General features: G+C 30.8%; 1 protein-coding gene across 1 annotated transcript; it reads left to right on the forward strand.

The window, feature by feature from the left end:
* The first annotated feature begins 1,450 nt into the window (after positions 1–1,450).
* LOC111707511 (FMRFamide receptor) lies at positions 1,451–13,134 on the forward strand. The gene is made up of 7 exons (XM_023480618.1): positions 1,451–1,724; positions 4,543–4,600; positions 6,404–6,516; positions 7,833–7,965; positions 10,007–10,086; positions 10,559–10,658; positions 13,005–13,134. The coding sequence occupies exons 2-7, from the start codon at positions 4,590–4,592 to the stop codon at positions 13,132–13,134; spliced, it is 567 nt and encodes a 188-aa protein (XP_023336386.1). The 5' UTR covers positions 1,451–1,724; positions 4,543–4,589.
* Positions 13,135–13,612: the final 478 nt, after the last annotated feature.

Consider the following 13,612-nt stretch of genomic DNA (forward strand, 5'->3'; position numbering starts at 1 on the left):
GACATATCTGAAAAAAGCTTCCTTCTACTCTACTACTAGTTCAAGAAATGTGTAGATCAAGAAATGTACAAATCAAGAAATGTGTAGCTGAAGAAATGTGTAAATCAAGAAATGTTTAGATCAAGAAATGTGTAGATCAAGAAATGTACAGATCAAGAAATGTGTAGATCAAGAAATGTGTAGTTAGAGAAATGTGTAGATCAAGAAATGTGTAGATCAAGAAATGTACAGATCAAGCAATGTGTAGATCAAGAAATGTGTAGTTCAAGAAATGTGTAGATCAAGAAATGTGTAGATCAAGAAATGTGTAGATTGACAATACAGGAGAAATTTTACAGATTGTAGTTCATTGTTAATTGTATTCCAAATCTGCAATTTCTTAGTCAATTCAGATGTTTTTTGGTTAATTTGGATGATTCAGAATACTTTTCATATAAAAGAAATGTAAAGAGATGAAATTTTCCTGAAAAGGTATGATTTAAAAAAAGACATTATAGATCAACTTTGGCTTCTACTTATTTTTAAATGTTTAAATATATATTTTACAAGGTGATTTCATAGAATCTTCAGTTAGAATTGAACTGACAAAACTACAACAATCTTTTGAAAAAAAACTTTTCACTGTGCAACTTGTTACTTGCTCTAGCTAGCTATGAGCTGTCTAACAGTCTGCCCGATACTTGAAATAAACCGTAGTATTCAGTGATATTCAACAATCACAGTAAACACACATTTTTGTTATGTAGAATACCTCATCACATGGATGGTATATTTTATGCGGAAGTTTAAAGTTTTCTAAATCTTCACAGTGTATCTAGATAAATGTATTATATGCTGCCCTTGGGATGTTTCTAATCTAAGATTAGAGAACCGAGATTATCAAGAATATATATTATGCAAATAAGTCATTTACATATTAATGTATGTCTTGAAAACTAGTTTAATGTTTTTTAAGGAAAATTAAAGATTGGCAATAATGTTAAGCAATTGACGATTAATAGTTGACAGGTTAAAGGTAACAGTGAATGGTTGAAAGTTGAATGTTTTCGCTGGATGCTTGATAATGGATGGAATAGACAGTGGCCAGATTCTGGTTGACGCTTGAATCTAAACATTTAACGGTTGAGATGATGGTTGACCCTTACTCCAAACAAGATAGGTGTTAAAGCCAGTCTTTGAAAAAAGCCAGAGAGAGAGAGAGAGAGAGAGAGAGAGAGAGAGAGAGAGAGAGAGAGAGAGAGAGAGAGAGAGAGAGAGAGAGAGAGAGAGAGAGAGAGAGAGAGAGAGAGAGAGAGAGAGAGAGAGAGAGAGAGAGAGAGAGAGAGAGAGAGAGAGAGAGAGAGAGAGAGAGAGAGAGAGAGAGAGAGAGAGAGAGAGAGAGNAGAGAGAGAGAGAGAAGTCGGGTTGAGTGTGTGAACGGAGAAAAGAACCCGGTTAGTTTGAACTAAAACTCCGAGGGAAACAGCCGCCTTTTAACTAACTATACGGTCTCTAAACTAGTCTCAATCAAACAAACCAAGTTCAAACCAATCTCCCGTATTCAAACCAATCTCCGAGAACTAATTCCAATTCAATATCCTTGAGTTTAAACTAATATCCGGGTTCAACCTGATTTTTGAGTTCAAACTATAATCTTCAAGTTCAAAACCAACTTATTAAGACCATCTGAACTGAACAGCCCTAGACCATGAAGTTTTCTTCACCAGACTTTGAACAACCTTAAGGTAATTAAAACGTTAAAATACAGCAGGTCAAAGTAAAACTAACTGTAATCGAGGGCATCCTGTCTGTATCAGAATATATCTTTTTCAAAATCCGTCAAAAATAGCGTAAGATATATCTTTTATATGCTTACATGTTTTAAATACAAAGCCCAACAAAAACGTAACAAAAACAGATACGGAAACTATACATTTAGTAAAAATGGGGTTTAAAGCTAAAACTGGGACTTTTAATAAGGACCTCCAGTTTACCGTAACAGGGTCATTATTAGATTTTGGCGCATGGCAGCTGAATTAAATTTAAAATCGATCACTCACCACAAGATTTAATTTCTTTGTAACCTGTTGTGGAAAGATTTTAATTAGTCAAAGTCTAATTTAAAGGGTCATACAGGTTACACAGATATAGTGATTCGACAATTTGTGGCAATTAATCAGCTTTTTAAAAATGAATAAAAAGACTTTTTTACAATTATATTAAGCCAAATAAATCAAAATGATCGAAATATTTTTGTTGTCGTAGCGCTTAAATCTCCAATTCAAAATTTGGTAAAACGGTTTCGGCGTTTTGAGATCTGACATTTATCAGTAAAGAGAAACACACATGAAATATCCCTAAATTAAAGGGACTGTAAATGTAATTTCAATTGACCCTTATTTTATAAACTGGGATCTTCGAATAACAAGGTTCCCTTTAAAACTGTATCTAATTTATGATAAAGAAATAAGCGAACATCAATTAACTCCAAGATTATTTTGTTTAATCTAATGTGACAATTATGACATAAGTCTAGTTAGCATATTACCTTTCTCTAAGCTTTCCTTTAAATCCATCATGATTTCTTACAGTTACTTCAGATTTAGCAAAATGTCGCAAAAACTTGGAGGCTTTGCAGATTTATCCTTGTGCAGTTAAATTAGCCAGAGATAAATTGATATAAAACAGTTTTATTAGCTTATTAGATATAGGGTTACCCACAGTAGATTGAGAGATTATAAAGACTATCTGAATGTGAAACTTATATTCTAAGACGAATTTTTGGTTAAATTAAGTTTTCTGACTAACAAGTTAAATATGATTTTTTAATGTTTTTTTAAGGATCTGGCAAAGAAAGAAACAAGGTTACAGTTGAAAGGAATCATAAATACAAGGAAACATTATAGATTCTATAAAGTCTCATGTTTTGTGGGTAATCCTGTGCTTATCATGTAGACAGAACTAATTATGATAGGACACAACGGTAGAGAGACCATTCTTTAACAGGACAAAGCCGGACAATACTCAAATGTTATTATCATTACATAAGGTTGGGTTGAAGACCTTTTAGGGCGGTAGGTCTAACTCTGGAGATAGAATATGCTTAAATGCCGAAGACTAAGGCTAAGACTGTCAGCAGTAAGCACATAAGTTTTTATGTAGCATGATCCGAGCCAGGACAAGAATTGACCTGTGTGGTATGAACTCATACCAGCCCGCCTATTTTAGTATGTGGTTGTGTTATTATTATGTTTATTATGCTTATTTTTATGCTCATATTTATGCTTATTATTGTTTTTTTTTATGCGAAAGAATTATGCGGTGGGAATATATGCTAAGCGAAGGGGGGGGGGGGATCGAGCGCTGTGAAATTAATGTCTAATGTTTAGAAATGTGTTCCAAAATTTGTCCTTCATTACGTCTAACCCTGAGTTGTCTTTCTGGAGGTATTTTTTACAGAAGTTTGCCTTATTGAGACACCATAATTATCATGCTTTGCTCTAATAAATTCCTTTTCATCTTGTTCAAATTCATAATTTTCTTTTGAATTTTAATAATGAAAGTTCCGTCGAGGCCTCAAATACATTGAAGTCTTTTTAATTCAATTGAAATGTAATCAAGGATATAGTTTAGCTAAAAATCGTTTAGAATGGGATAAGCCCATTAAAAGTTAAATATTTTCCTTTCATAATTTTCAAAATTTGCAAGTAAATATCATAAATCTTTTAAAATACTTTCTGGTCAAGGTGCTTTTCGATGTATTAATTTAGTTAGTCTTCAGCTTTCGGGTAGCTTAAATGAGTCTTTTTTGAAGTAAAAATATATAAAAGAAATTATGCCCCAAACCGGAACACTGTAAACTAAGCTAGGGGAGTAGGTCAAATTGGCTAATGTAAAATTCTGGCCGCACCATTAACGTTGAAACCGGGCCGGGCCGCTAATTGCTGAGCGTCACTGCGGCGGGTCGGTCCGGTTCGAATACAAATTGACCTTGGGAGCAAGAACCAATGCTTAGCATTTTTTAACGATATTCATATCCAGAGGTGAAGTGTAACGTAACTAGTTATGGAACCAAGAGGGCAGCAAGATTGCAACGAGGAATCCACCAAAGAACATATCTTGCTTGCTAACCGTCGTCGCGTCGGTAGTAAATTACAGTTGGAGGTCAATTCGTTGAATAACATTGCATGCAACCCTGCCAACAATATTTTTTGGCCTGTCAATGGCTTCTCAAAAATCTGAGATAATAAAATATTTCAAAGTTATGATAACTGTATACTTTTCACTCTGGTTGAAATTTAATAAAAATAAAGCATTTTTTTGGCATTTAATTCTATTGATTCTCTTGAAAATATAAAAGCGTTAAATGTGCAAAAACGTTAAAGTTATTGCTTATACGGAAAATCCATGCATACAATAGTTCTAAATATACTTAATACAATAATAAAGTACATTACAGTCTCAATTTTCACAGCTTTAAATCTATATAAATAGATAGATATATTTAAATTTGAAATGGATTTCAAAATATCTGCTTTGATTCAAAGACTATTTCATTTTCAGGTATTTCTGATTCTGAGTGAACGGTGAGAGCCCTCAAACCACTAGCAATGAATCTGAGGAAATCATTTCAATATTAATATCTGATATTAAAGTCACATATATATATCTACAATCTACATTTCTTCCTTTTACAAAAATGCATTAACTTTTTAAAACCTTTCCAACACCTTTTTCATCCCAAATAGAATTTTTGTCTGAATATAACAAGATGTTCATGATTTCTTTTGCTCAAATATTACTATGTTTTTTCAAACTAGTTATAAAACTCTTTTCACACCTTTTTGTCCGAACTCCAAAGGAACTGCGATTTTAGTCTTATATCTGTGCAACCTGGTGGGTGGTGGTGTAAAGTTCTTGCCAATATTTGTCCACTGTTGCCTGTATTTGTATGAATTTTACCAAAATGATACGACTCTAGCCCATATTTGTCGCCTTTTGCCAACATTTATTGACTTTTCTTAGCTCTTGTCGACATTTTCCATCTCTTTTAAACTCTTGCCGTATAAAAATTTATCGACTCTTGGCAATATCTATCTTTTTATTTTTCTTCTTTTCTATATTTTTCCCACTTTCTGATTTCCCCAACAAGCTTGTATATCCCCTAATTCTGTATTAAACCCTAGACAAGTTTTATCTTAATAGTAATCCCTCTATTCTCTTGAAGTGCGCAATTCTGTTAAAAGCATTGTTTCATAAAATCTCTTTTGTAAATTGCAAAATATTCCTTTACCCCTACCAATACCTCAATGATATTACAATTATAAGAAATAAGGTTTTCTGAAAGCCCACAACGAGTTGTCGATATCACGCTGTGAAACTTTTAACTATGGTTTTATTAATCCGGAAAAACTTTTCGAATTTTTTTCCCCAGATTTTTTCCGTAACGTTCTAGAAATTTTGGGTTTACCGAGGGAAATTGTTTAGGAATACCGGCACCTTTTCCATAATAGAAATGGGAAAACATTCCGAATAATTTCCGTTCGTAAACCGTAAACAGGAGATCCGGTAAAACCCCTTCTGTTAATCGGTTAAGTTTAGAATGTTTTTACTTTACTACGTATTATAAAGGCAAAACGGTCCCATTTACAAAATTTTATTATGTATTAATTTCTCTTGGATCAAGATTTTAACTATTCTAAATTTTATAGGACAAATTTTTTAATGTTTGTCCTGAATTTTTCTTGTAACAATATTATTAAGAAAGGAGTATTTTCTGAACCTTTAAAAATGTGCTATTCTATCATATGAGAAAGTTTTAATGCAATCCACTAATCTTCAATCTAATTCTATAATTAAAACGAAATTTGAATACTAAACTATTAAAGCTAATGAAAAATTATTTTAATGCTTTGAAAAATGTATCCTCGAATAACTTTGAACTTAAGACCTCACCATTAAAATAAATCCTTAATCTTTAAGTTCAACTGTTGGTAGGTAAATTCTTCTCGTTTCGTATTCTCTCTCATCTTCAACACCTTCCATGGGGTTTAAACATTTTTCTGAACACCTCCAACACTCCCATCATTGTACCGCTGGAATTAATTTCATCTCCATATTTTGTAATAATTCAATATTTTATTAAAAGGAAAAGTTTAACATTTAAAAAGGGATTTTTACTTTGTCTGTCCATGGCTTGTCATATATGACTGAGGTTTTTCCATGGCTTGTCATATATGACTGAGGTTTTTCCATGGCTTGTCATATATGACTGAGGTTTTTCCATGGCTTGTCATATATGACTGAGGTTTTTCCATGGCTTGTCATATATGACTGAGGTTTTCATCTGTCTATTTTTGAATTTTAGACACACCCCAACATGCAGTTGTACACAAGTAATAAATTTGAATGTAAAACTGTACAGTATGGAGAATATATCCAGCACCTGTCCTATCTCAAGTTTGCAGGAGGAGAGGCTCATGAGCGGGCTCAGCTTCTGGTTAGAGGGGGTCCTACAGTCTATCATCTGTTTGTTAGGTATGTATAACACTGAATTAGGTGGTCTTCTATAAGTCCATTATTTGTATACAAGTATACAATACACTAAAAACATTAATAGGTGTAATTTAAAACGTTGTTAGGTTTATAAAACACTATTATTTGGTATTTATACTTTATTAGTCATAATAAGTATAACATTACACTTTACAAGTCATTCAGTGATAACCAGAAAACAATGCAATATGAAGACGACATTACACAAATACTAAAGTGCATTTGAGGTAAAATGGGTCTGTTTACACTCCACAATTGCTGTGTCTCATGTCCATTAGACTATTTAGTGTCATAATGTAAGCCTAAAAGTCCTCTTCCTTTCCAGAGTTTTCTGGTTATCACTGTATGAAACACTTTAATAGTCATATAATACACTTTACTAGTTCAACATTACACTTTATTAGTCACATAAAACACTTTATTTTTGTAACATTACCCTTTATTATTCATATAAAAAACTTTTTTTTTGTAACATTACACTTTACTATTCATATAAAACACTTTATTTTTGTAACATTACGCTTTATTATTCATATAAAACACTTTATTTTTGTAACATTACACTTTATTAGTCATTAACACTTTATCAGATAATTCTTTCCTTTTTAAAAGCCGTAGCGCGATATTATCAATTTTTACCTGAAACATAAATATCTCCATCATTAAAACTCTGGTTAAGTTTGCGGCCAATTAAAGAATCATGTAACGGAAGAGAATTAAAGTTCTAGAAAAAGAGTAAATAAATAATAATGATGAATGAACAAAAATGTTATTGAATAAAAGGGTAATCTCATCTTTCATCCCTCCCCCTGGATTGGCAGGTTATCCTTTATCTTACGAGGGGAGGAAGGCCAACCACATCAATCTCTAGTCCGAACCACATTCTCATTATTTTCTCGTCCGAACCACATCGAAATCCTCGTCCTTTCAATATTATTTTTTTTAAGTGTCCGATCCTTGAAAATAAATACATTTTTTTTAAATATGGCGACGTTAGGGCATAGATGAAATATCAAATTTTCCCAATTAAATTTTAGATTTGTGTAAAAATGAAAATGCTCCATAAACGATGTTCTACAAAAAAGCGTCTGTATCTAGNATAATAATAATAATAATAATAATAATAATAATAATAATAATAATAATAATAATAATAATAATAATAATAATAATAATAATAATAATAATAATAATAATAATAATAATAATAATAATAATAATAATAATAATAATAATAATAATAATAATAATAATAATAATAATAATAATAATAATAATAATAATAAGAATAATAATAGGATGTATCGGGAATGCTGTATCAATATTCCTGCTAAGCAGAAGAGATCTCAGTAACTCCTTCAACCAATTGCTGGCAACTCTTGCCACCTTCGATCTTATTTATCTCGCCACCATGCTGCTAGAGGCTCTAAGGTTACTTATTATTTTTGCAAGCTTTTTTATGCCAGCTTTTTGGGTTACCGATTACGTTTTTTTCAATCACATGAGAACAATCGTTGCATAAACCAGTACAAGAATAACGGCCTATTGTTTACTCGTACCAGCCCGTCTAGTGTACCCAGTATGTAGTATGACCATGTGAGTTTTCTGCAACAAAAGTGGGCTGGTCCACAGTGCCATATATACTCCCAAACATAAATAGAATTTGGGTTGTTTCATGATTTTTTATGTAACTTTCCTGATGTTAAAGTAACAATCTCCTGTTTTTACTGAAGGTTTGTCTAAAACCATCATTAAAAAAGTACCATTGTACTACGGATATTCAGATGGTTAATGGTGTTTCATTAAAATTGTCGAATCATTTTACTAAGGCGGAAAATGTTTTGGAAAACAAGTTTTCTAAATAAATATTTTGTAAATATCCGGGTTTATTTTCACCTCTACAACAACTCTACATTTGCAAGATTTTATAGAAAGGATCAATCAGCAGATTGACTGAGATTCGATAGAAAAGATTGATTATGCATTTTCTGAAACTGTGAAGATCAGATGAACTTCAAACAGATTTTATTAGATTAAGTTGCCTTCTTTGAACTTTTTAATTTTGATTTTATTAAAAATTGTATCATTTTGTTCGTCATTTTTGAACAACAGCAACATAGGATTTTGCAGATTTTTCTGTTTTCATCGGTGGATTTAAAAATTGTTTGTTTAGACTTCTAGTGGCATGAATGTGTAATTCCGTTTTCCATAAACCTTCCATAAACCTTCCATAAACCTCCCCATAAATCTCCCTTAAGTTCAAGTGAGGCCCTATAAAAATGGGCCGCGGATCGTTTTGTCGTTTTCATACTTAATTAACTGGAAAGTATTAAAGATTTATTCGTCCCAGCATACAGGGTAATAAAAAAAAGTTTTTTCACAAAGTTTTAAACGTTTCTGTTCGCTTCCAATTGAAATTGAAATGTTTCAAAAAGTGTTACAATTCTACAAAGGAACTGAAAAAAACTGTACTACTTCCCCTGAGCTAAAAACTTTAGAATGGTGGATATCGAGATCAATGCTTGATCTGCTCTTTTTCTTAATCTCCAGATTAAATAATGCTTGTTCTTCTCTTGTTATTAATCTCCAGATTAATTAACCGATCGGGATTAAGGATATCCCATTCTAAAGTTTTCAGCTCTGGATAGTTAAAATTTGGCCCGGTACATGAAAGGAAGTAATTCTTGCTGATTTTAAAAGGAAATTTAATTTTTTCACAAAAAGTTGGTTTCACGGATTTTCGAAAACTATTTAGATGTTTTTGTCACATTTCAATGTTTTTACACCCAAAACCCGGATTAAACATAAATTTTCAAAAAATTGTGCAAAACATCAATAATCTCAGTTTTTTATTTAACCTGTATGATAAAATGTATGCGATAAAAGATTTGAATTTTATAAAAAATAATTTGAAAGAAATTTATTAAAAATAATTTGAAAGAATTTTATTAAAAATAATTTAAGTTTATCTCGAATGGAATTTAGATTTGATTTTGACCAATCAAAAATGTTTAATTATTGAACTTTTCAATTTGAATTTGACATGTTGTTAAACTGTTACGTCACTTTTATCCTAAAATTTTATACCTTCAGAGGGAGCAACTTTAGAAGTCTAGCCATGACATTTTTTGACATTTTTGTGTTTTTTTTTCTCATTGACAAATTCAGGTTGGTCCTGCGTTGAAAAGTTGCACCAATTTTCTAAACCGGGCAGCGTCAATGTTTTTGAAGTGTTGCAAACTATTTTATACTTTTTGTAGCCTTAGATATGTACATTTCAGAACTATAAAGCATTTGTTTTTTAGCTAGCTGTTAAGAAGAACTTGTTAATATTCTCATTGATTTTAGCTTCAGAGCTTGCCAGCTATGTTAGCTTTCAACAAGTGCATAAAAAAAATACCTTTGAAGTAACATTTTACACAGTACAATTTTAAAATTGTACTGAAGAAAAATTAATTTCTTTTGATTTCAGACGGTTTGGTTTAGAGAGTAGAGTACATCTGTACTCATTCCCGTACTTCCTGTACCCTCTCAACTCTATCTCACTAACAGGAAACCCATCATCTTTGGCAACATTCCTTTTATTTTTCATTTTTCATAAGATATTTTCCTTTAAACTTTTGATCTTTTTAGAATTTTTTGTAAAAATTACCTTACTTTTGAATTTTTGGAAACATTTAAATTTTCCAGAATTATTTCCCTATAAATTTTTGAATTTTGGAAACTTTCCTTTAATTCAAACTTTCCAGAAACATTTATTTTAAAAGTTTCTTTCAGATTTTTGTTTCTTAATTTCAAATTTTTCATTTCAGTAAAATTGGACACTTTTCCTTTAAACTTTATTAATTTTTAACTTTCTTTCCCAGTGTTTAATAAGTTTACATTTTGGACAAACATCACTTTAAACTTTTTAGGAAGAATTAAACTTTTAAAAGAAAATGCATTTATACTCAAACAAAAAAGTCCTAAAGAGAAAATTCAATTAAAATCTGTTTTGTAATGCCTAAAGATAGTGTTGGTGCAGGTTCGATCTATATGACGATGGCTATTGCGATAGAACGATATATCGCTGTTTACCATCCGATGGATTATAATAGGGTTATGACGGATGCCACCACCCATAGGTAATATATTGTCGTCGTTAACAATTTTATTATTTTCATTAATGGGACTGTACACTTACAGAAGTGTTTTTCAACTAAAAGTAGTATTATATGTCCGATTTGCGACGGTACCCATTTCCTATCTATCAGACTAACAACGTGAAGATATCGTCGTGTTTCTGTCACAAAAAATTGAAATTTATTTTTATTTATTTTTTCTACTGCAAATAATCTATTTCCAAATAGAAAAATTAGTACAACTCCAGAATCTGTAAATAAAAATTTACTTTTAATAGTACTAGTAAATAAGAACTTTTTAGAACATTTTGAATTATTTAATATCCTCATTATATTTCATTAAAAGAGTATAATTTGATTAATATTATTTAGAAATTTTTTATTATCTTTGTTAATTTAAAGTACAGTATTCAGTCGTATGAAGCAAATTTGTCATTATTATAGAAATCCCAAACATTTCTGTTCTTTTCTATTATTATTTATAATTCTGTTGACAAGCATGGCAATCTATCATTTTTAATCACATATAAAACATCTTATATGATTGCTTAATGAATGATGAGATTTGATCAGAAATTGTTTTATTATTTCTATCTTGTATTTGTATTCACTGCTTAAAATAAGAATATTTCTATAATAACAAAATGTTTAATATAAAAATATGCTAAAATTTTCTAAAATTAGTTTTGAAGCTTCTTTACTAAATTACTTTACTCAATTTCGTTAGTTCTTTCGTTCAGCTGCTGATTTGATAAGAATTCGCTGATTAACTTCTGATTCAGCATTTCTCAAATCTTCTTTCAGAAAAGAATTGAACGGGGCTAAATGACGATTTTTATGCATCATTATTTGATCCAGTTCTTCGTTTTTTAAATAGAACCTCACATTTAAAGATTTACATACCCGTTTATACTTCTAATCTTTGACTAAACGAAAGTAATTGACATATCCTTGTTACCTTATCTAAAGATTTATAGTTTTTAATTGCGGAGTGTCTCCCTACCTGATTTACGCTGCAGAGACAAGGAAGAAAATTTACAGAATTAATCTTTTTTCACAGAAGAAAATTTTCCTTATTGTTACTCAGATAACGGTTTAAAGGGTAACTGAATATGTTGGGATTTGCAAAGATTGAAAACTGCACTTTTGAAGTTACGTTGACAGTCCCTTTAAGCGAATCTATAAATTAATCTAAAAATAATTAATCAATGACGGTAAAAATAATTTTAGACCATAGATCAGCCACAAAATATTGAGATTGTCAAGATTTCCAATAAAATATTATCTTTAAATCTAATCAAATTAGATATGCGTAAACACATTCTTTTCTACTCAGGCGGAGATAATGCAGTACACTTGTTTTGTAAACAAAGATTGAGGGGTTCCTTGGACCAGTTTTAATGAATCATGAGATCATGCAATATATGTCATATAAGTTGTTTCTATATTTTCCTACTTAGTTCACAGTGTTTGGTTTGAATTCAATCGCGTTTTGTTACGGAGTTTTTTTACTTTTTCATTTAAAAGGCATATGCTAAAAAATGTAACAAAAGAGATTTATAGGCGAACAAATTATGTTTATTTGGTAGAATTGTGATTGAAAGTCACAGCTTACTGGTATAAGGACATAACTGTTGATTCCGTGTGGTATTTTACTTGGGACTAATGAATCCTAGGACATATTATGTTTTCCTTCCACTATGGACAAATGATGTCGCAAAGTGCAGTATGTTTAATTGTAGTACAATTTTTGTGAACACACATCTTCCGAGGTTTCTTTTGAACACATGTTTTGGGTAAAAGAAAGAATTTTTAAAGTTTTAAGCTTACATTATCATTTCAATTTTTAAATGCCATTTTGCTTTGTCTATATAGGATAGGAATAATAAATAAAAAATTCAAAGGATTAAATCTGAAGTCATTTAAAACAATAAATACTAGCTACTGCAGTAGGAGAGCTAAGATTGATAGTCTTAGAAAAAAAAAGTTTTTATGAAACAGATTTGGTAAAATGGTTCACATGTATTGAAGTTCTGAAAAAAGTAAACTACGTAATTGTTGGTAAACTTGAATCATGTAAACTTGAACCATGTAAATTTGAACCATGTAAACTTGTACCATGTAAACTTGAACCATGTAAACTTGAACCATGTAAACTTGAACCATGTAACACTGGTTCAAGTCTCGAAATGTTTTTGAGAAACTCTGTTTAAAAATAAAAAATAAAAAAATTATTTTAGACGATGATTGCTTGTATACATAGTCCATAATGTGAAGCCTATTCTCAATCATCTACATATGTTTGAGGAACCATGTGTCAAAAATAAAAATAAACGAAATATATTTTAGACGACGTCTGCTGGGATACCTTGTTCCTGTAACCCTAGTCTCAATTATCTTTAACATTCCGAAGTTTCTAGAAAGCGAAATCATCTGGGAAGAGGTAGGAACATGTAAAGGAAGTGTTGACACATTTTGAAAGAGAGTATGATTAGAAACAAACGAAAAAAGGATGGCGTTCGGACAAATTATTTGAAAACTCGGGGTCCAAAAAGAATAGGGAAGGTCGGATGTTTGAGAGGACATTTTTTTCTATATTTTAAACCAAACAAATACAAAAAAAACACAATTTAGAAGAATTTTAAAATCCTTCAGATTGACACTGCTGATATTTTACAATTTTATTATTTTAAAATATCACCGCTCCAGGTTTTATTTTAAAGCTTTAAATTCCTTACATTAAGAGAAAGCTTTAAAGGTATTAGACTCCTTCAGATAAAGCTCAAATATGGTGACTTCATAGACTTTTCTTCAAATTTAAATCTAATATTAAATCTTATAATGCATATTTGAGTTTTGATACGATATTCGAGAGGTTTTCTCACACTTTCAAAACTTTTTCAAGATTTTCAAAATAATTTTGACGTACTTCCCGCTTTTCGTCATCTGTACATCCT

Source organism: Eurytemora carolleeae, unplaced genomic scaffold, assembly GCF_000591075.1.
Source record: "Eurytemora carolleeae unplaced genomic scaffold, Eaff_2.0 scaffold268, whole genome shotgun sequence".
Classification (NCBI taxonomy): Eukaryota; Metazoa; Arthropoda; class Copepoda; order Calanoida; family Temoridae; genus Eurytemora; species Eurytemora carolleeae.